The sequence below is a fragment of the Amblyomma mixtum genome, chromosome 2 (genome assembly GCF_055824585.1).
Source record: "Amblyomma mixtum isolate Tamu chromosome 2, ASM5582458v1, whole genome shotgun sequence".
NCBI lineage: Eukaryota > Metazoa > Arthropoda > Arachnida > Ixodida > Ixodidae > Amblyomma > Amblyomma mixtum.
Genome location: NC_143013.1, coordinates 145,247,397 through 145,270,285, shown reverse-complemented (window position 1 = coordinate 145,270,285; position 22,889 = coordinate 145,247,397). Strand labels below are relative to the sequence as shown.

The following is a 22,889-nucleotide window of genomic DNA, read 5'->3' as shown; positions in this document are numbered from 1 at the left end:
CGATGACGGAGATCGGATATCCTAAGATCTCACAAACCGGGAGATCAGCCCCTCAGACTCGGACACTCCGGTTGAATCACTTACCACGTGATATGACATAACTAACTACTTTAAGGAAAGAAGATGGATTTATCTGCCTCCGCATGCGGAACTTAGCAAAGCACAGGCCACGATGCCAAGTAGGACCCAGGCAGATCCGTTCTGAGCCCCTCCAGGTTATCATTTATTAAGAACGGGGAGTATAACCCAGCATGCCTAAACTTCAAGGAATGGGCAACCAAAGATCACATATTACAGGCATATGAGGTAAAGGCGCCACCTCGTATGCTCCTGCCAGCTCCCTCCGAAGAGAGCTGGAATCAACTGCTGCTGAAGTAGAAGAAGACCACACAGGAAGCAGTTGCTAGCTAACAACAACTAACTGGGCCTAGGAGGTCACCCCTGTTTTGGGGGTCACACTGAGGAAGTGAGGCCCATGATCTACAAATACTTCGGAATGAAGGTAATTCTCTTCGTCTCTGTGTGGTCATGTGTACGACCGGGCACGTGCATTTCAGTTTGATTGAGGGCATGAGAACAAATCATATTCGCATGATATATGTCTCAAGGAGGCACGTCATAGCGATGGGGAACGAGGAATGCTTTGTGCACGTAAGTACCGCGTGAAGCTTTTGGGTATCTCCGTTCGCGTTTCGCTTCAGAAATGTTCTCTAATAAGGAGCGATCTGAAAATCTTCAGCGCTGCCATAGGCTAAAATGTTTCATTCTGAAAAGAAAAATAAGTGCGTGCGCAACCGCTCTGTTGATGATAAAAAAATAAAAATTCAAGCCCTTGCTGCAGCCTTCACCGGTCTTTGTAGACCATTGCCTCGCAATCCAATTATTAATGTGTTTCTGCAACCTCAATAAACTATACAGGAATAAGAAGAATACTAGAAATTATCTTTTGAAATCAAGGTCTTAAATCACAGCTGGAAGTAACAAGCGAAAAACTTTATGAACCAATTAGTTTTTTTATTTCTCAAGCTAATATAGCGGTAATTGCGTATCAAAAGTATATCGTGGCGTGAAAAGAGATTTGAGAACTCCGAGCTGCGAGTATATTATTACATGTTCGGCTGTAGTCGTCGCTAGAAATCGGCCTCCCAAATGAAAACGTAATTTGACTTACTTGATAGCGTTCACACGGACTCCGTACGAGGCATTCTCTGAAACAGTAAAAACACGGCGCTACAGGTTGCATCGGCCAGTAAATGCACTGGCGGCTACTTGCATACGTCACGAGCTGCACATCACGCTGCCACTGGGAGGTTATAAAGAGCGATACACTCTGCAAAAGGCAGCGTCGCTGCGTACTATCTTCGGTTTTGAGCACGAACACGCCGCGAATTCCTTCATAATATTGTTCAAGATCATTTGACATATTTCAGTATTTTTGTTATTCGCCGCATACACTGTGGACCAATGTAAAATGTTACGCATCTTCTTTCCCTCTCTCTTATGTAATGTCCAAACCTATAGGCCTTTCAAGGTGAATAACCGAAGATGATGACAATCAGAAGCAACAGGTCCTTGGTACTACTGGCGCCATAACGCTGAAAATATACGCCACGACTTTTACAACAGCAATTGCTAGTGTTCTAACTCCCCGGATTAAGAACAGTAATTGCTTGGAGAAAAATAATTGCTCTGTCATCGTCATCATCAGTATTACTATGACCACTGCAGGGCAAAGGCCTCTCCAGTGTCTTTTAAAAAAACCCTGTCCTGAGCCAGCTCCTGCCATCGCATGCTCGCAGAGTTCTAAATCTCATCCACAAACTCAATTTTCTGCCGCCTCCTGCTACGCTTGCCTCCTCTTAGAATCCGCTCAGTTACCCTTGAGGACCATCGGTCATCTTGCCTTCGCATTACATGCCCTGCCCAAGCCCATTTCATCCTCTTGATTTCGACTAGGATGTCATTTACCCGGTTTGGTTCCCTAAGCTGAAGCCTTTCTTTAGCCCCCACGTTTCTTCCTCGTAGGTGAGTACCAGCAAGATAAGCTGCTGCATACTATTCTCTTGAGTGATATTAATAGACTGCCATTCACGATATGAGATAACCTGTCAAATGCTCTCCACCCCATTCTCAATCTTGCAGTCATTTCACGCGCGTGATCCGGATCTGCGGTCACTAGCTGCCCTAAGTAAATATTTCCTTACCACTTCAAGCACCTCGTCTCGCTAGGGCTTCTAAACTGCTGTTGTCTTCCGAGACTGCGGAACATTACTTTGGTTTCCTGCATACTAACTTTAGACCCACCTTTTTGCTCTACATGTCTGACTCAGTCCACATGGTTTGTAGGCAAACTCCTGAGTGACTTAGCAAGGCAACTGCACAATGCCAGACCCCAAATCTGTCGCATGTTTCGCTCTAGCGCTCTCTCTTTTTGGGCTCTGATTGTTCAGTTGCGGGTCCATAACTTCCAACACCCAGCTCGAGTGCTCCACAGCATCGCCTCGGCGCATGATTCCTCCCCAAGCTGAGGGGTTCGATTAGGTTGAGAGCCTTGGGTACTCACCGAAAGCGGCGCATCGTGTGAGCTGGTCCAGGGCGGCTTTGGTCAGGCCATAAGGGGTGGTTTTTGGCAACTGCCCATAGTGTAGAAGAAAATATTCAGCGAAAATAGGAAAATAACCAACGAACACAAGTTTTCACAATCACGGATGTTTTCTCGGATGTACCGTCCGCCGAAAGCAATGCTGCAGTATGAGGTTAATTAAATGATCCGATATTTCTGCGGCAAGATTAGTTTTACCGCCACAGAATAAATTGCCACAGACAATTAAGACTGCTTACGTGTGAGAAGGTGAAAGCCCGCCCGCTCAGTTTATGAACGCAGTCGCCGCGTGCTGCGGCGTGATGGGCAGAGCGAATCGCGTTGTCACGCATCCGCCAACGTTCTACCTCAACACGACTGTTCGAAGCCGCCACCGCGGCGCCGCTGCACCCGTTCTGCTCCACGCGCTGCGGCGTGATATAATAAGATGCCACTCAGACCTCAATCCTGCCTCTTAGCGCGATGCCGCGCTAGCTTAGTGAAAGCAGTCGCTGCCCTATCGCTGACAGCGCGGTCCTTCTCCACCAGTTGCGGTATCAGGTTGCATTCCGATGCATCGACCATCTGCATGAGGACGCCATCTTTTGCGGGTATCATCGAGTGTTATCACACACATACGAATACGAGCTTTCGCTCAGTGAGGCATATAATGCTTTCGCGTTAAATCTGCATTGGAAAGAAGGATTTCGGTGCACGCAGGTCTCTTGATCGCCTCACAACCTCACTGCACTAAAGTGTTTCTGTTCCTAAGGCCCAGAACACTGGCGGCCCGGCCGGTGCCCGTTGTGTGCACGGCGGCTGGTCCGAGTGCGGCATTATCACCACTCTTCCCAGGTTTTGAGGTACCCTAGGCCCGGCAGGGGTGGGTCCGCCGAGCCGAGGGAGAGTTTGTGGAGGAAAGCCGTCACCCATTACCCAATGCAAGGTCCTGAAAATTTTTAACACGGGGCATGTAATTTGAAACATCAAAATGCTGATGCGCCTGACAGAAATATGGAAACAGCTCATTCATCAGCTGCGATGTACTTTGTTGTTTGTTAAAGGGATACTGAGGCGGTTTTCGAATCAGCTAACCTTCTAGGGTTTTGAAGTACTGTCATTGCTGATCACGTCTGTGAAATTATTTTTTCGATTTTGGCTAAAACAGTGGCGCAATCACCAATTAAAAATGCGATGTTTAAATTTCCCGCGCCCCGCGCGAGCGCAGGAGAGGGGAACAGCGGAGAGGGAAACCTCGTCCATGTCGGCCAGCGTGACGTCATGTTGAGGAGCCGGGGATGCTTCGGCGCACCCGAGCGCGCTTTCAGCGCGCGTTGTTTCTCGTGCTGCATGCGTTGTTCCTCGTACTGCGTGCGTTGTGACGTACAAAGCGTGTCAGCTGACCTTGAGAATCAGATTCAACAGGCACTACTCTGCGTTCGTGTCCACGAACAACTACGGCCGCGACTGTGTCGTCTTCCACTGTTTTCCGCAAGATCACAAGCTCGCAGCGCAACCGCTCGCTTCTGTGACGAAGAATTCAAGCCGACTAAAGCAAGCTTACTCTGCTCGAAACACTTTCGTAAGAGCTGCTACAGGCAGAGCTTGTCCTAGTGTGATCTCTGAAGATTTCTGTCGAAAAGCCGCGGCTGAACCATGACACAGTTCCATTGATTTCCTCGCGCATAAGAGGCGTGTCACCATTCCGAAGAAGCGCGCGCCTCTTTTAAAAGTAGAAACATGCTCACTTAGCCCCTGAAGAAACCTTATAGAGGCTTAAGCATGTGTCGCTCTCCTCAGCTTAGGTGCGGCCAGACCACCTGAGACGTGCTCAGCAAGGCTCGGTTAGTGATTTTATACTCGGTTCGACGTGTCCAAGCAAGTAAGCAAGCAAGCAGAGCAAAGCACAATAAAGCAAAGCAAGTAAGCATCGAAGCTCTTCATATGCGGCATCTCGTTTAATCCTAGCTAAGCAATTAAAATGAAAGCGTTCGACGTTGATTTCGGATGCAAATTTATGAGAGAAATGAATGTCAACCGAGTTTTTGCAAAAAAACGCCGCAACCTTACTCGGTTTCTTCATCAAGTTGTGGCAGCGGGCGAGTTGCCGCTAGCTTGGCTTTTAAACACACATATAGTTGGCAACTACTTCACTGAACCTAAACTGCAAATCTAGGAAGGGCGAACGTTTCCGAGGCAGCGATTAATATTTTCTGGCATCTACTGAACGCGCCAGGAGTGAAGCGTATTTCTGCGCGTATTTGGCTTGGTTTCCAGCACACCATGATTGCGTCACTATCTTGTGGTCACATGCTTCGCAGTGCTTGGCCACTGCGCTTCGCTAATTTTGACACCAACTTTGTGCTCCTTCATCGTTTCCTTGAAATACTTTCTTGCCCCAACCTGCAACGCCGGGTACTGAGAACAGGATTTTTTGTACACAGTGCTTTGGGCCTTTTCTTTAGGATGACGCTCTTCCGGGCGAGCCAGGAGGCGTCCGGTGGTGGTAATTGACTTGAGCATTGTTCGCACCCCTTCCTTTCCGAGAATACGAGCCGAGGTTGTGCTGGCACCTTTTACGCATGGTCTGCATCGCGTCTTTGACGCTGGCGTATGCTTGTGCTAGGCATAGAATTTTTTGCTTGTGTCTTTTTTGGTTTCAGGCGATACGTGGAATGAGCAAACTGTAGTATCCTTTTCTTCGGTGGTCAGTAAAAAAAAAATACTCGCCGTATTCGCTTTTACAACGACACGGAAAGCTGCGATCTGCCCTCAACGCAGCGCCGGCTCCGCATCGGCAGCTTCTCCAGTCCTCAAAGTGACGTCACGACCTCTCTTGACCAATCACGGGCGGCGGCGCGCCGCGCGGCGTGCCCCGCGGCACAGGCCGCATATTTCGGCTAAAAAAGGCAATTCGCGCTTGTTTTTGCCTTATTTGGATGCGATATTCCAGTATACAGCATGAAAAACTATAGGATGCCGCTGCCAGCCCGATTTTCAGAAAAAGTGCTTCAGTCTCCCTTTAACGTGACTACTTGTTTCGGCAATGTAGTCCTTACTCGTCCCGTTCTATGAACTTCTAGTGGAACTTGCTGGAGCTCCTTCGGGGCACAGGTGAAACAGGTGAAGTAATTGGTCCTTAAGCATCATGAGTTAATAAGATACATGTTGCATTTAGAAAACATTTTCGAAGAGGTGCGGAGCCTACGTGCCTGAATGCACGCCTTAGAAGTGGTTAACACTTCCTTGCATGCAGTGGCCAGTATACCATTGTAGTCGCGCCTTGCTAAGCGCTGTATGCTGTGTACCTCTACCGCTGAGCGACAAAAATACACTTGTAGTGCAGTGCGTCCAACACGGGCAAAGCGAGGTATCCAGTGAGTTTGCCAAAATCACAAAGGCTGCCATAATTTCCTGACCAAAGCTGCTGGGTTTACAATTGGCGATCAAAGCTAATCATTGAAAGACAGCCGGAATATCATTTGTAAAAACAAAAATTGGTCGACTTGCGCGGTAAGGTAGAATGCGTATTAGGTGCTCTACCACTTCGGTTTTCACTTCGGTTCCGCTGTTCACGTATGGAAGTTGTTAGGGTAGCGATATTAGTTCAATGCAAATATTGGCGAAATTCGGCACTGTGTGGTTTAAAATCATAGGTGCTTCGGAGTTCTCATGCCACTCCTGGCGCAGTGGTTGAGCGAAGAGTTACCTTTGGCAACCAATGTTTAAAGAAACTGCCACTTGCTACGATGGGAAATGTTCATGGCGTCTGTGTGCATATACAGGGTCTGCAATATTGGGGGCCGGGTTTTAAAAAATTCCTATGTAAAATCTACTGCCCCATTCGAGCTGAAATAACGTTCACAAAGTAGCAAAATATGGTCTACGTTACCTGATAAGTGGTTCAAAATCGGTACTTGCTTAGATTTTCCGGAATGAAGGCAAAACTGCTCTTAGCGGCGTGCACAATTTTCGCAGAAGCGAGTCGAGATGCTGCGTTGACATGGTGCGCCATCTGTCGAGTGGCGAGGCAACCAGCATTCCACCAAACACCATCCGAGGGGTGTGATATATCTACCATCTACACATTGCTGAAACGGCTTGCTTACTCTCGTTCTCCTTGTCCGTCATATGTCGGCGGATTCCTCACAAAACACGAACACCTGTCCACTCCGCCATGCCTATTGCTTCCCATCCGAACCTTCTTTCGCTTTCACTCCTTACAACAGGGGTAGCTTTATCTGATGCTTGGTTGGTTGGTTGGTTTATGGAGTTTAACGTCCCAAAGCGACTAAGGCTATGAGAGACGCCGTGGTGGAGGGCTCCGGAAATTTCGACCACCTGGGGTTCTTTAACGTGCACTGACATCGCACAGTACACGGGCCTCTAGAATTTCTCCCCCAAAGAAATTGAACCGCCTCGGCCGGGATCGAACCCGCGTCTTTCGGGTCAGCAGCCGAGCACCATAACCACTGAGCCACAAGGCCGCTCGTATAACGCCACGCCACACTGGCTAAGCTGCCTCAACAAAAACAAAAATATCAACGTCTCACTCACCACAAGCAGTGAAGTGACACTTGAGACGTTCACGATGCAACCTACAGCAAATCATACAGAAACATGTTGCTCTGAACGGAAAAATAATTCGCAGGACAGACAGAAAGCTTCACAGCGCGAAATGAATGACGGGGGGCAGGGAAGCGAAGATGTTCTGACAAGTATTTCACTAATAGAAGCTGCGTTCGTCTTGACAAGGAACAGACGAAGAAGCAAGAGTCATCTCAAGCCAGCCTAGCTTTAAGTGTTTCCTTCATTCTCCTTCATGTGTTATGGTACCTCTCCAGAGGTCTGCATTTTAAGGTGCGCGCCGGTTGTGCTCGCGTTCGCGTAGAATCTCGGGAAGATCTTCCGCCTATTGTCTCAGGCGATTCATCTTCTCAGCCGAGGTTTCGGTGGATGAGAGACACAGCACTCGCACGCCATGCGCGTGACGCCAGTAGCTCACGAAGACGAGGAGATAGCGCTTTTTCTACGCTTTCGAATTAATCTCTTTTTTTCTCTCTCTTTCTCTCTCTCTTTCTCTCTATTCCAAACTAATACCTTTTCCAAACTAATACCCTGCTCTCCTTGTGGTAGACTCCCCCGGTGTTGCGCTCCCGTGTGCTTTTCTTTTGCCTCTAGTATGTACAGGTGAATAGCAACCTTTACCTTCCGATCCTTGACCGATCCCCCAGTGTGGATAGGTGCCATCTTTTGAAAGCCTAACAACAACAACAACAACAACAACAACACTTACATCCTGGCCCAGGTAGCACCTAGGCAACGCTGGCGGGTCTTCGAAATTTGCACCCTAGAGGTTGGGAACGAACCCTGGCCGCTCAGCGAAGAAGCTGCGCCCTCGCTGCGAGAGCAGCCGCCGTTTATCAAGCAACGGCGAAGTTTTCTAGAAGACGTTATTTGTGGCGTATCTCTGGCACAACGATAGACATAGCGCTGCTTTGCACACATTTTAAAGTCTGTATTTGGAGAGCATACTCTAAGTAAACAACAGCGCACCAGAAGAAGCACAGACAGAAAGAAGTAACTCGCTCTGTCTGTGTTTTATTCTGGTGCGCTGCTCATTACTTATGGCAAACCATCTAGCTCACTCTTTTGCTTTACGGAAAGCATAATATCCCGTGACCGCCTGGCGTCCTATTAAATGTGAGCGAGGGGAGGAGAAAGCTGTAAATGTGTATCAATAAGTTCACGTTGATGATGTGTGCTTTTGATATAGTTTTCTCGGAAATATAATTATTCAGACGTTGGCACGAACTATGCTCATTAACCATTAACTAAACACCAATTTCTCTTTTCCTTTCATTTTTCATTCTTGGCCTCTCTTCGTGCTCGTCATCTAATTTTAACGGCTGCAACAACGGCCACTTTGTAACTTATATTCATAGATCCCTGGGAGTCGTCATTACAATCCTGGCGCAGCGGTGGCGCGATGAAACGATACGCCACTGCCCTGTGATGGCAACACATGCTCCACCAATGGCAGCAGCTGCCATCGTATGTGTGTCCAAGTTTGCTTTTCCAGGGAAACCTCTCGTGACCGGTCATTAATTTAACTGCCGCCCGCCACGGTGGCCTGGTTGTGATGACGCTATAAGGTGACGTGACTTACGTGACCCTCCTAGGTTGCTTCTCTGGCAACTTTCGCGGATTCAATCTGTTAAGGGCTTCAGTCCGCTTACTGCTCATTCCACTTCCTCCGCGACATGCTCCCTGTAAAGCTCTCGCATTAGGCTTGGCGCTTGGGGTGCCCCTCGCAGTGTTCGTGTCTTAAGGTGCAGTCATTTTGCGGCACTTTTGTTAGCTTCTTTTCCTGCGCGGCTTGCTTTCTCGCTTTTAGGGCTGTTCATCCCCCCCCGCCTCCCACTTGCGTTCAGCAAAGTCAGCTTTACCTAAGGGGCAGCGCGCTCAGCGTCAACAGCTGCTTTCTAGATGCGGTGCCCCATTGCACTCGGCTGTTCTTCATCGGCCTTCGCATCTTTTGCGCCTTAGTGTGCATCTACCAAAAACTATTGTTAGACACCGAAATGCAACAAGCTATATAGCAATGGGAGCTAACTCAGGCTGTCATATGACATGCAGATATTAAAACATCTCAGACACGCCTGAGTATTGCTTATCACTTTTGGCTTTCCTCTTGAATAAATTAAACCAAGAGTCAACGAAAGCAAACAGCATGGGAAATTTTTATTTAAATTTGTGGCGTTCATAAATTTGGTGTTAATAAGCTCCTTATTTTTAAAGATACTCGATTAGAAAGCAGAAGAAAAATAGCCACATGTCACCGGTGGGATCTGAACGCGCGGCGTACGAATTTCGGTTTGTTTCACTACTGCTTTCCAATAAGTTATCTTTAAAAATATTCGCCTTATTAACCTCCAATTCATGAACACCACAAATTTAAAAAAAAATCTCCTACGCTCCTTGGTATCGGTGATTGCTGGCTTCCGTCATGTACGTAATAACGAGCCCCTCTTATCCATACCCTTGTCTGCTCCTGAATGAAGGGTTAATATATTTCCAAGCAAGTACGCGGAAATTGAGTTTCGTAATGTCGGACAGGATGCGTGCACTGCTGGGTGTCCAGGGAAGAACTCGTGTCTCGAACGCACCTTTGCTTTCGCGTAGAAAGGGCAGCGCTTTTCGAATCATCAACAGCGGCCCTCGCAGGTTGGTCTTCCATGTTCTGTCAAAATCTTCCAATGAAGCGCTGTCTGTTTCCCCTGGCGCGAACAACGCAGCATTGTTCACCTGCGTGAAATAGAAAACACTGCCTCAGAATGCCAACATGTAATCCTATTAAAGGATAGTCGAAGTCTACAGTCATGGAAAAAAATTGTTTCTAGTTAGATAAGAGCTAGATTACAAAGACACAAAAGTGCGATTATAAGCGCCGAATCGGGTTACGATTTATAACCTCTAGGCAGGGGTAACACTTAGGCATATTTTTCCTTCAATATCAAATCTATCATTGAGCATAACATGGGCTAAATATGTTTTTGTAAGCTGGACAGATGATCGCTGCTAATTAATGAGGATATATCGCACATCGCAGTCAGGTCACCTTAGAATATTGCAATATTACCATCTGCCCTTCTCTTGATTTGTAAACCAGTGCGTAAAGATGTAATCTACGAAATCAGTCGTTGCCTGAATATATTTTTCTTTTCTAGTGGAGTTGCTGGGCCCGTCAAGCTCTGCTTGTGGTTGGTTGATTGACTCTCTGCTAATGACGCGCATATCCACGCTACCAAATTTTACCTTGCTACAGTTATGGCTCATATCAAACACGAACTTCATTTATCGCTGCTAATCTTGTTTCAATGTGCAACGACTAAGCAGGCAATAAATGAAATTAGTAAATGCTTATCATAGTTAGGACTTCTCAGAGATATACACTACTAAGACAGACACATATCTACATACTGGGACGTATCAAAGAGGAAATAATGCAGCGTAAAATTATTCAATAATAACGTCAATGCCTTTAAGATTGATTGATTTAAGATTGATTGATTCAACAACAGTGTGTTCAGTGATTGCAAGCCTTCCGCTCAATCGCTTGGGCGTGCAAGGAATATCGTCGCTAATGCACAGCAGGATGCGGCGGCTAAAGCACGGTTGTGGTGTGCCAGTCAAAGTTCATAAGGGATCGATCTTTGCATCCTTAGTTTTTTTAGAGCCGGCTTGCCACACTCAGATGGTTTAACGAATATATCTAATAAGAGGTGGACGGCTATATGCTCCTTGCTGTTCGAGGCATTTTGTAACGGTGAATGTGGCAGCCTTCAGCTCGTATTTGTTATATAGTTTAATGCATCTTTAGTGAGCCATGGCCACGAGAACCTCGCGATCCAATGCTGTTCACAGCCAGTGCGTTGCGGCTGCCTGCGTGTGTGCGAAGCTGCTTGCTTGAACCTTGGTGCCTCTGTAGCCTCAAAACGGCACTTTAAGAGTTAAAGGAGCTCAGTAATGTGGCACTTTGGTCCTGTTGGTTAGTCAACATAGAAGCGTTCAGCTTCTGTTATGAAGCTGTCAGCTTCTGAAGTAAGGAAGCTAGGGACGCGTTTCGAGGGCTTAATGTGTTGCCCCATATTTTAATTTTTTTTTCATTCGCCGTTGTCCTGCTGATACAGAATGGGCAAACAGGCTCTCTAAACGTTGATGTGCTTCCTTACTACGAAATGTCAAAAGACTGCAGCAAATTTTCGAGTTCCATTACTCCCGGTTCCCACTGATGACTACATCGTTGCGCCTATTCTTGTCCTCCAGGTAACCCGTAACGTTACTCTACCCCATACCATCACCACTATGGAGGTCAACGCTCTGCCTCGGCCATTTTTGAACTTTGGTTCTACTCGTCAAGTGCTCGCGTCCGGCATATGTGTGCTTACGGCACCACTTTCGCCATTCAGGAGCCCTGCGCCAGCATCCCGCTCTTTCAACGGGCGCATTCACGACAGCGATGGTCACCGGTCTCCACCGCTACCAAACAACCAAGCTTCGGTACTGTCTAGAATATTTTTCAGACATTTTTGAAACCAATAACACGGTGCTCGGCCAAGCTCTCGCTATGGCACACTGCATCGACTACACCAATGCCCATCCGATCTAGCACCGACCATACCGTGTCTCCAACGCTGAGCGACTGGTGATTAACACCAATCCACCAAAATTCTTGATAAGAACGTTATCAGACCTTCCCACTGTCTGTGGCTCTCTCCAGTCGTACTTGGGAAGGATAAAGATGGCTCATGGCCTTTTTCATTGATTATAGCCCCCGAAAAAAAATCATTAAAAAGGATGTGTACGCCCTGGAGGGAATTGACAACGCCCTTGGCTGTCTCTGTGATGTCGAATGCTTCATCGCCACTGTTCTTCGATTCCGCTAGAAGAAAATTTCAGTGGATGACAACAACCTGAAAAGACCGTGGTTGGGACTCCTGATGGGCTTTATGAATTTAGAGTTGTGCCTTTCGGAGTGTGCAATGCGCCTTCGAGCGCATGATGGACGCCATTTTTTAAGCTTTTAAGTGCTCCATGGGTCCCTACTGTTCGACGGCATCTATTCGACCGCCATTCCCTCTCACCTCGCTGACCTTACCAAGATTCCCTCGCACTTCCGTCATGCCGGTCTGCAGCTCAACTCTCGTATATGACGCTTTTCGCGATGTCAGATAACCATCTCAGGCCATGTCGTCTACTTCACGGGGGTTCATCTTCATCCAGATAACATCGGAGGCGAGAGGGACACCCCCACCCCCTTCATACTATGCTATGCTCTTGCAACTACGCCAGGAGATCTCTGGGTTCGTTGAAGGTTTCGGAGACCTAGCCCGCCCCCTCACTGACCTCCTCAGAAAGACATCAATTCTGAAGACATGACCAAGAACAAGCATTTTCCAATCTGATCTCCACGCTTACCACGACGCCAGCTTTGGCATACTTGGATGTATCAGCCCCCACTGAAGCTTATGCTGAAACCAATTGGAATGCAATGGGCGGTGCCCTCTCTCAGCGGCAATCCGGACACGACCGCGGCATCGTCTACGCCCACCGGCTCCTCTCTACCTCAGAGGGCAATTACTTCATCACTGAATGTGAGCACTCAGACATTTTGTGGCTGTTGGAAAATTTCGCTGCTGCGTATCCGGCTGCCCTTTCCCAGTTGTCACCGACCACGATGAGCCGTGCCAACTCTCAACTCTTCCTGAAAGACACTCCGGGCCAGTTTGGTCGTTGGTCATTTCGCCTGCGATCACTCGGTGCTCGAGAGTATAGTGGTATGTACAATGATGCACAGTGCCTCTCCTGTTACAGCGCTGACGTCTGTGACAATCCTGGCACCGACGGCGACGCCGGCCCCTATTTCGCTCTCTGATTTTGCTAACAGGGGCGAAGAACCTCAACGCGATGCAGCACAGCGCGCAGTTATCGAACTCCTCTACTCCACCCTATCTGACCCTCCGATGCGCCGTTTTGTGCTCCGTTATGATAATTTATGCCGCAGAATTCGTAACCGGTAGCCCCGACCCCCTGTCGTCGTGCCTAATTCCTTCGCACTCCTGTACTCCAAGAGCTCCTCGATCTCTCCTCAGTTGATCATCTGCTTGTCTCTCATACGTACGACCGCCTACACCGTCGATTCGTTTGGCCCTGCCTCTACCGCTCTGTACGCCGCTCTGTTTGAGCCTGCTGCCAGTGCCAGCGACAGAATCGCTCTACCACTCTCTAAGCGAACATGCTCTAACCTATCGGCGTCCCATCCGAGAGGAAGAGAAAAAAGAACTTGATTTTATTATTATTATTTTATATTTTTATTATTACATTTGTTTTCCCACCCCAACCTGTCTACTGCGTCGGCTTAGGTCCTTTCGGCGCCTTACCTGCGTTCATTTCCGGAAAGAGATGGTTTGCAGCTACCACGGATAATGCTGACCGCTATGCCTTCATGCTGGCACTCCCCACCAGTACTGCTACTGATGTTTCCGGCTTCTAAACAACCTCATCTACGTCATTGTGTTCCACGCCAACTTCTCACTGACTGGGTCGGTGCTTTGTCTCCGAAGTTGTCGATGGCATTATCGGTACCTGCTCCACTACACATGAACTGACCATCGCATATCATCGCCACGCAGCGAGCGTGTGGGAGCAAAGCAACGTCATCAGCGGTAATATTGGAGCAAGCCCTTGCCAGCAAGCGCCGCGAACGTGAAGGCACCTCGCGACCACGCTCCTGCTCCCGAGCCGTTTGCGGCCGCCTGGTTACTTTTGAAAAAGTCGGCACTTTTCACTGGATCATTGTGACTGGGATATAGCTCTTCCCTACGTTACATTTTGCGTAGAACTCATCGCGCCGTGGCATTGCTGGCTTCTCAACATGTCCTCCGTTGTACGGCAGAGAGGCCCATTTGCCTCTTGAAACAATGCTTGCGACCCCTGCTGCACCGTGTACTCAATACGGCCACGAAGCGATTTCCCGTGCCACCCATGCCCACCAACTAGAGCGCTTTCGGCTACCAGCCTCGCAGGCCTCCAAAAAGGAATCCTACTACCACCGCCACTGCATCCTCTGTCTCTGCTCTGGGTCCCTCGTATTGCCTTGGTAGCTATTTCGCTGCATTAGGCTCTCCAAAAAACTTCAGTCCCGTTATGTTGGCCGTGTGCTGCGCCAGTTCAGTGCAGTCACCTACGAGGTCAAGAGCCCGTCAAAATCGGCGTGATGTAGTGCAGGTCGACAGGTGAGCCCTGTCTCTCGCACTGCCCTGAAACACCCTAAACCTGCGTCTAGACGATGTTCTTGCTGCAAAGGTGTCCGTGAAAAGGATAATACACATGACGACGACGTGAACAAAGTGTACAGGCAGCGCCCGTGCCCGTACTCTGTCTATGACTTCTGCTGTGTGAGCTCTCGTTGGTTTGTGGGCTATGCCCTGGTCGTCTCTGCGTCTTCCTCGCCTTGAGCCATATTACCGTATCACTGTTCACAAGCGGGAAATTGAACTACGAAATTTTCATCTTTGGAGCCAACGACACTACCTTGTCGCTATATTGATGTTTTTCGTTTTCTGCTTTATTGCCTTATAAAGACATATTAGAGCGAGAAAACTGCTACTAAACAAAATTGGTTTTAAAATAACAAATTGCGACGAGGACGATAAGACAAATTAGAAAGCTGGCGTGGACACTTCATGCTTTTGCTTTCCTGGAGAGCGAGCCCGAGTAGCTCTTTATATCAAGGCTGTGGCGAGAACGGCCGTGATGAGTGATCGTCACAGTTCCATGAAACCTCGTTTAAAACTCCTGTAGAGATTTCTGTAAAGGTGCCTGTAGATATACAACCTCTTTAAAAAACAAGTACACTGCTGCTGCATTCTTCTTGAATCTACTTGACTGCAATGAGAAAAAATCAATTCGGCCCGAGGGAATGGTGTGCACTAAAACTGTCTGCCCGAGAGAAACGCAGTACTCTCTCCTGAAGGTGACCTGAAAAGGAAGTTGGGGACCGTGCCTGCCACACGAACATTTGGCTCTCTGCTTTCAAATCAGCATAGAGTAGCCGAATGCTTGGATGGAAGAAATTCCGATGCGCATTCTAGCATAATTTCAGCCTCCTTGCATGAGGCATGTAGCCATCAGATTTAATTGCGTTCTGGGCCTCTTGTCTTTGATATGTGTACGTTACACCTCTATTTGTGACCCACCATTGTCATACCACCACCATTAGATTCTCGCTGAGCTTTGTAGGAGTGTGAATAAATTAAGAACAACAACAAACCGACGAACCGCGAAATACTTAAATTTTACGGCACTCAACCTTAAGTTCACGAAATGTTTAATAAATACTTCATTCCGCGTTACTTGCGCGTGCAAGAAACTTTTTTCATGACCTATTTGCGTTGTGTGCCGCAGCGCGAACTGAGAAGTCTTGAAGTGTAGCGGTCGGCGAGCGGTCCGACGAGAATAAATGTTTTAAGAATATTATACCAATATTAGTTCAACATTTCGGTAAATTTATAGTATATGAGTATTATTATTCACTTCTGTGTTATGAGCCGAACTTATATAAAGCAGACATTACAAAAAAAATTGTTTTCTACATCACTATCTTTACCTGGCCTGGCTGCTTAATGCTGAATGCTGCCGCCACTTTTCTAGCAAGTGGCGGCACTGGCAAATTCTTTTAAGAAGAATGTTTATGATCCGACATTTGCGCGCTTTTTGTGCAGAACAGGAAGCTTGGCACGCTGATGTTCCTCTACTCTGCTCACGAAGGCTCAATGGCTATGGTGCTCGGCTGCTGACCCAAAAAACGCGGGTTCGATCCCGGCCGCGGCGGCTAGAATTTCTTTGGAAGAGAAATTCTAGAGGCCCGTGTACTGTGCGATGTCAGTGCACGTTAAAGAATCCCAGGTGGTCGAAATTTCCGGAGCCCTTCACTACGGTGTCTCTCATAGCCTTAGTCGCTTTGGGACGTTAAACCCCATAAACCAACCAACAAACCAACCATCTACTCTGCTCACGCATTCTGTAGCTGCATCGGTCCTATCAGGCTGAGAAATAACAGATTGCCAATACTTTGATAAAGCATTCGCGATTTAACGTTGATAACTCAAATATCACTTTACATAAATGCTGTAGTCAGCTCCTGTGAGTCAAGGCACAAAAATATATTAAAGCGAAAGCATTTCTTGTCTGATGAGTGGCGTGTACAGGACCTGTTAGCAGACAGCGTCATTAGAGCGTGTCCAGATGAAATGTCAATCATCCATTATAGGAGTAATTAATAGAATAGTTGGATAATAATTGTGTAATTCGCAGGAATGATTAAGTTACCAACATTACTAGCTAAATAGCCAATAAATTATTATGAAGCGGTAAACAATTAGTGAATTGGCGAATTCCTTCACAGATTCATCGGTAATTTAATTTAATTTATGAATTACCTACTGCATTGGTTAATCATTCAATTACATTTTCTAATAAACTGGTTAGTACTTTGCTGTACTTACTAGACGCTTTAGCAACGAGACCCACGTCTTCGGACGTGGTCGAACTGAAGCTAGAGCGGAAACATGACTTAGGGCAGAGGCATTAAGAAACGAACACGCCGCAATATAATCGGTTGCAGTAGGTGAAATGCTCCCGCATTATTGCTCCTAAGCAGACTTTAATGCACCCCTGCATCATTTTACACTTTTCAAAGGCGGCAGAGCATACACTCAACATGCTCTCAGGTTATTTTTTGTTACAGCCAACTCCAAACATTGAATAGGTCGGCAATGGTCTTAATTAAGCTCCTTTCATCGCTTCAAGCCGACCCTGCATCTTACATGCCTGCTTTCGCCATCATTCCTTGTGCAGAAAGCTTCAAAACATGAGACACAATTCGATGTTCCTAAACATGCTGCACCCCGTGAGGACAAGGCGCCAATCTAGTTCAAAGTAAAAAAAATGTGGCCTGCTCCGCTGGCACAAGCGATGTGTTTCCTTTGGTGCGCAACCATTACAATGAGTCTATTTCTTTTTTGTCTTTTTTTGTTTAATGTCACAAAGGAATCAGGCTACTAGGGACGCCGTACTAGAGGGCTCCAGGAAATTTCGACCGCCTGGAGTTCTTTAACCTGCTGTGACATCGCTCAGGAGACGGGCCTCTATCATGTCACTTTCATCGACAAAAGACCGCCGCGGCCTGAATCGAAACCCCGCCTTTCGGGTCAACATGGGAGCGACACAACCACTGAGCCACTGCGGCAGCTACAGTGAGTAGGCGGTGCGAATATTATCTGCACAGTTTGGTAGTGAAGTAGATTTTTACTGAAAGAAATCAGTCCTCTTCTCAAATGTTATGAAGTTACTAAAGCTTTTGCCGCTTCTGATTTTGTGAAGACTTCAATGTGACCTTCAACGATTAGTATGTAATTTAGTCGGAACTTTTTCCAAACAAAAACTGCTTTTCTTCAAGCTGAAAAGCACTGTTTGCAATTCAAAGTGGTGAGACTTCTGCTTATTAACATCGTTAAATTTCAGAAAAGGTGCGTAACAGGCAGGTTTTAGAATAGTCTTCTCGGCAGCAACGCAATGTGAACAGAATATTGAGGGTAAAAGAAAGTAAACAATCTAAACTCACATTCCGAAATCGCCTACTTAATAACGTGTTTTCTTATATCTCTCATATTGGTCTGCTTGGTTTCTGCGCCAATGTTTATTTTCTGCAGTCACTTCCTTTCGAAGACGGTTTCTCTAGTGTGCAATAATATCAGATGCAAATACCTCGAAGGTAGTGAACATATTTTGCTCGATGGCAAATGCTTTAGGTGCATGCCGCGCATGCCGTTTCATTCTTTCTAATTATCACCGAACAAGCAGTGTAACCGCCATGAAATCAAGTTTGTCCCTACCACTTCTTTCCCACCGCAGATCAATAGCCTCATTGTGTCTTTTTCACAAAATTTACCACAACAGCCTTCTCAATCCTAAGTTACTGTCAAGACCATGTTACATATCAGCACGCGTTGATCACCGTCATAAAGTTGGAATCCCATCTTGTCACACCAAATGTTTTCATGACTCATTCATACCCCGAACTTCCGTCAGCTGGAATCACCTTCCCCACGACATCGCAGGTATTTCTAATAACAATGCATTTCGTAAAGTCCTTAATGTTTCTTTCTGAGTATCTGTCGTTTATTACTGTATAAAAATTGACTTTCACTGTCTACACACTGTTTTAACATATCCCCACTGCATTCTAACCTCATTGCCTTCCTGTGTTTTCACTTTTTATGTATTCCTGGTTTATTTTGGTTTTCTCCCCTTGTTTTTGCTGCTTAGGCTCAATTTTTATGTATCCCCACTCCCCTCTGTAATGCCTTCGGGCCCTGAGGGTACAATAAATAAATAAATAAATAAATAAATAAATAAAAATAAATAAATGAAGCTACCAACGATAATGCATGACTGAGGAATGCAATCTTCGCTGTTTTTTTCCTGACCCAAAAAAGCCGACTTTGGCTTACAGTGGTACGGGCTGCACGGGTTTTAAACATGCCAAATCTGGTGTTTCGCAATGAAAGCCGCAGTAATAAAAGGGTCCGAATGATTTTCTACACCGGCTATTGCTGAACGTGCGCTGACATTGAACAGCGCAATCTCAAGCAGTACTCGCTGTTGGGCCTGTTGGTTTGTTGCCATGTTGGCAGGAAACAGCGCAAGTATGAAGAGAACACAAGAAGGAGGAGGACGGCAGCCACCCGTCCTGTCCTCTTTTTTATTTCTTTTTGAGGCAATTGTCATTTTTCGCCAGCGTTGAAATGCGGCCGCCGCAGGGCAATTCAATCTATCGTCTCGTGACAGCCACCAAGCCACTGCGGCGGGTGGGGTTGGTTACAGTGCGATGAGCAAAAGTGAAAAAAAAAGCTGTTTTAGTTCCTGTCAAGTTTCTAACAGCTACTGTATGAAGTTTTTTAAAATCTTAAATGGTTCTAAATGTTTCCACACTGATGCAAAGCTATTGGCGGACAAGTACTCACCAGAATATCGAGTTTTCCAAAGTACTTAACAGTTTCGTCAACAGCAGCTGCAATGTCCTCTTCAACCGTAACGTCGCCAGGAACGGCCAATACCTGTTCGGGATTCATTAGCAAAAAGTTACAAAACAAGTCACCTGTTTATAAGCTTCGTCAGGGGGCCACATGCACAGTCAGAGATTTAAAATGCGTTATTCTACAGCCCACGTGCTTCACTGAACCTACAGAAAAAATGGAAATCAAAAGTGTTGCTTTTAAAGCTTATTATAAAATCTGCTGTCTGTCGGCAGACGCATATAAGGCCGAGCTATGCCAAGTCATTCTGTTCTTAGTAAGCAGTAACTGAAACCAGCGTTTCAGGGCATTACCTTTTTAACAAAAATATAAGCGATACTGCTAAAGTCGACCTGTCCGTAAAATTTGCAGTCTATGTCGATGATACAAGTCTTTCACTCGATGTGAAATAAAGAGAAACGGAGAGCACAGATAAAGAATCATAAATTTAGTGCAAACAAAATTAGTAATTTTTTTACTGAGAAAGGAGGAACCATACATTAGTTGCCAGCCATCATTAGTAGTGATGAGTATCAAGCCTCTACACGCACTGTTCCGTGCCGCAAAATATGCCATGCGATCGGAATATTGACAATGGTGACACGAATGCGAAGGTTAATAAGGTTATTGTGCCGGAAACAGCAACTGCTACTTATATATGATAGGCTCGCTTAGATTTCTTTCTTTATATCGAATAGTGCTTTTTGATGCTGGGAACAAGGTTGAAAAGAAATGTGTCTAAAGTAACGAAACTTCGAGATATGCTACGCAAAATGCTTATAGTCCCTCTGCTGATAGCTCTGTATTCGTGCCAAAAAAGATCACCTTGATCACCTTAACAATTTTTTAGGAATATGGCCGACTTAAAATACGCAGTATGAAAAAAACATTCCCTCGTAATAGGCAAGTTATAAGGGGCAATCTAGCGACTATCACTCAGATTAATTTTTTTTCTCAAACGCAAGGTCCTCACCTATCAAAGGCTTGATGTGGCGTTGAGAACCACAGCAGGACAAGTTCCGATATAATATTTCCTTAAGCTAGTCTTCTTTTATAAATATTAGATTGCTTTTCAGATTCAAAATAAAGTTAGTAAAGAATCATTGTGCCAATTTATGAGCACCACTACTGGCCGCCGCAGATGTGACATGCACATGTGACATACAGCTCAATATGGCAGTGCCAGTACTCAGTGTCAGTACTTAGTGTCAATATGGCTGAGCCCTGAATGACAAACTGTAAAAGGTGCATCTTTTGCAGGCAAAAACACCCGGGATACAGAGTGCGCTTCATGGCTAAGTATGCCTAGATTTTTTCATCGACGTCGCCGCCAGTCTCTGGCATCCGCATCACGCGGCAGTATATTGCCAAGAGATGGAATTTCCGCGGAAACGGAAACGGAAATAGGAACGAAAATGGAAACGGAAAAATTACCGCCAACTTAACTATGGAACGCGTTAAACTATTACTTGCAAATGGTGCGATCGTTTTTGGTGAAGAAAAAGGTGGCTGCTTTGCTGACGCCATCAGAAATGGAATTCCCGAAACACTTCAGCATTCAAATCACCGACGGAAAAAAGGGCGAGCTGCGTCATTTTTAAGATACTTGATTGTCAGAGTTTTCCGACCAGCCAGAGGAAGGATACCAAGCCTGCGTCCCGTGACGTGAAGACTGTCAAATTTCGAGACGGAACAGCGGTGACGGCAGCTGGTAGCTCTCCAGCTCTATCTTCGATTACATTTTGTCGCATGCATCCAGACTGTCATGCTCAGTGACTTTCAGAGAGCTAACGCGATTCAATAATAGGTTCGTTTTTCAGTTAAGTTTTCATTACATTCTTCAGTAGTGTTTCCTTCGTTGTCTAGCATGGGTCACTCGAGTACGGTCCTTGGGATCGACAAATTGGTGTACTATGCAGGTGTCTTTAGATGCACTCTCGTTGGTGTTTAAGCGTGATACCGATATACATTTTGAGAACTCCTTTGTTTTAGACTTTACTTTGTTTTCATTGCGACCGAGTACCTTTGACATACAGCATTAGTTTACAAATTAAGATTCACGTCGGATTTCTGAAGGAAGTCCAGCAAGGCCCGGTGGTGCGGACCGAAACTGTGGTCTTCTAGGTACGGCGGTCGACCGGGGGGCGCAACGCATCAGAACAGGTATTTATGTTGGAAGGTTTGCTGAGAGGGGCAATCCCAGAGTACGTGTCTAGTGACGGCCTCGCAGACCGGAAGGGAAAGGAGTGGCTGGAGTGGCCGAAGGGGGCATGGTACTCTACCGGCCACGATCAGGTTACTGCTGTGGAAAAGGCAGCGCTGAACCGTAACCTTCGAAGGAAGAGCTCTTCGCAGCACGCAATGGCGCGAGGGATGTCGGTACCACACGGTGGAAGAAGTGCTGGCGTTGCGCGCTGTAGGTTTCCTTGGGGCCGATTGTAGGGAACGTGGAGGTGTTCGGCTGAGACTTGTGCTGAATGCTCATAGCACTCTTGGCACAGTTGCCACTATATGAGCCTTGCGTCTGATGGAATTGAAAGGGCGAGTCATCTGTGCTCTCTGTCCCTAAGACCCCCTTTCTACACCCAATTTTTCAAACTAGGTAGTGCGTGCATTAAGTAATTGAGGTATTTTTTATCCTTTATTCGTCCCAAGATGAGGCCTCAGAGGGTTCCTTCCACGGAGAGTTTGTGCCCTACTCACAAAGTCAGGCGAACCACCTCACTGTCATGGTGCTGTCAAAAATTAAATACCCGCAGAATTCACAGCCCAGGATGTGAGCAACAATTCATGCATTTATATTTGGAATCTCAAGGTAAAATACTTCAGAACTGCGCTCATTGTCTTAAAGTGCAACTTTAATGTAGCGTTGCGTACCAGGCGAAACACGTGAAGCCTGTTTGCTTAGAGAATTATGTTAGCAGAACAAAGTGTGACTTAAAGGTGCTTTGATGTGCTTGGATACGAAAAGCTGCAGCTGCTAGGATACTTTACGTTACGCATTCAGTCTCGTCCCGTGGCCTTTGATGCCTGTGGAAATTCAGAACATGGCGCGTGGTTCCTACCGCATCTTTAGAGCCACTCTGCTCTCGGCAGGCCTCGGCCACGCTCTGCAGGTCCGGTTCCTTCCTGGCCATCAGCGACAGCTGGCAGCCCAGGGCGGCGAAGTGCAGCGCAGTTGCTCTTCCGATGCCCATCGAAGCGCCTTGGAGGAACAAAGCCAATCATTATGCACGGTGTCATTCTTACTAATGAGATCATATTTTAACAGCAACTGTAAAGATCGGTGCATGTTTAGAGGAAAAGGGTGCTTAAGTTTGTTTTATGCGACGATCGCAAATAATTCCGCACAAAACTCTCCAGTCTTTTCCATGATGTGTAAGTATTTCATCTGTATTATCATCAACATGGGCGTCCGGAGGGGGTGGCAAGGGGGGGCGGTTGCACCCCCCTGGAAAATCACTCACTCGAACCGTGAGTGATGGCCGCACACCAGGGGCGGTGGTACGCTCAGTCAAAAGGGTAAAAGCAGCCCCGCATGGTCACATCTGCGAAATGCCGCGTCCGGGCGTGCGTCGTTCCGCCGTTTTCAAACCACGCCATCGTTAGCTCTACTGAAGGGCGACCTGTTCCAGACATACAGCGGCACCGGCGAGCATGTGTTTCGA

General features: G+C 46.7%; 1 protein-coding gene across 1 annotated transcript in view; it reads right to left on the bottom strand.

The window, feature by feature from the left end:
• LOC149361154 (uncharacterized) overlaps positions 1-22,373 on the bottom strand; it is a 37,964-nt gene extending 15,591 nt beyond the window's left edge. Inside the window, exons 1-6 of the mRNA XM_089569456.1 lie at positions 22,287-22,373; positions 19,171-19,263; positions 9,751-9,889; positions 7,139-7,179; positions 2,564-2,633; positions 1,172-1,208 (exon numbers count right to left, since the gene is read on the bottom strand). Of these exons, the coding sequence (XP_089425582.1) occupies positions 1,172-1,208; positions 2,564-2,633; positions 7,139-7,179; positions 9,751-9,889; positions 19,171-19,263; positions 22,287-22,358 (452 nt within the window). The 5' untranslated portion in view covers positions 22,359-22,373. The remainder of the gene's footprint in view (positions 1-1,171; positions 1,209-2,563; positions 2,634-7,138; positions 7,180-9,750; positions 9,890-19,170; positions 19,264-22,286) is intronic.
• Positions 22,374-22,889: the final 516 nt, after the last annotated feature.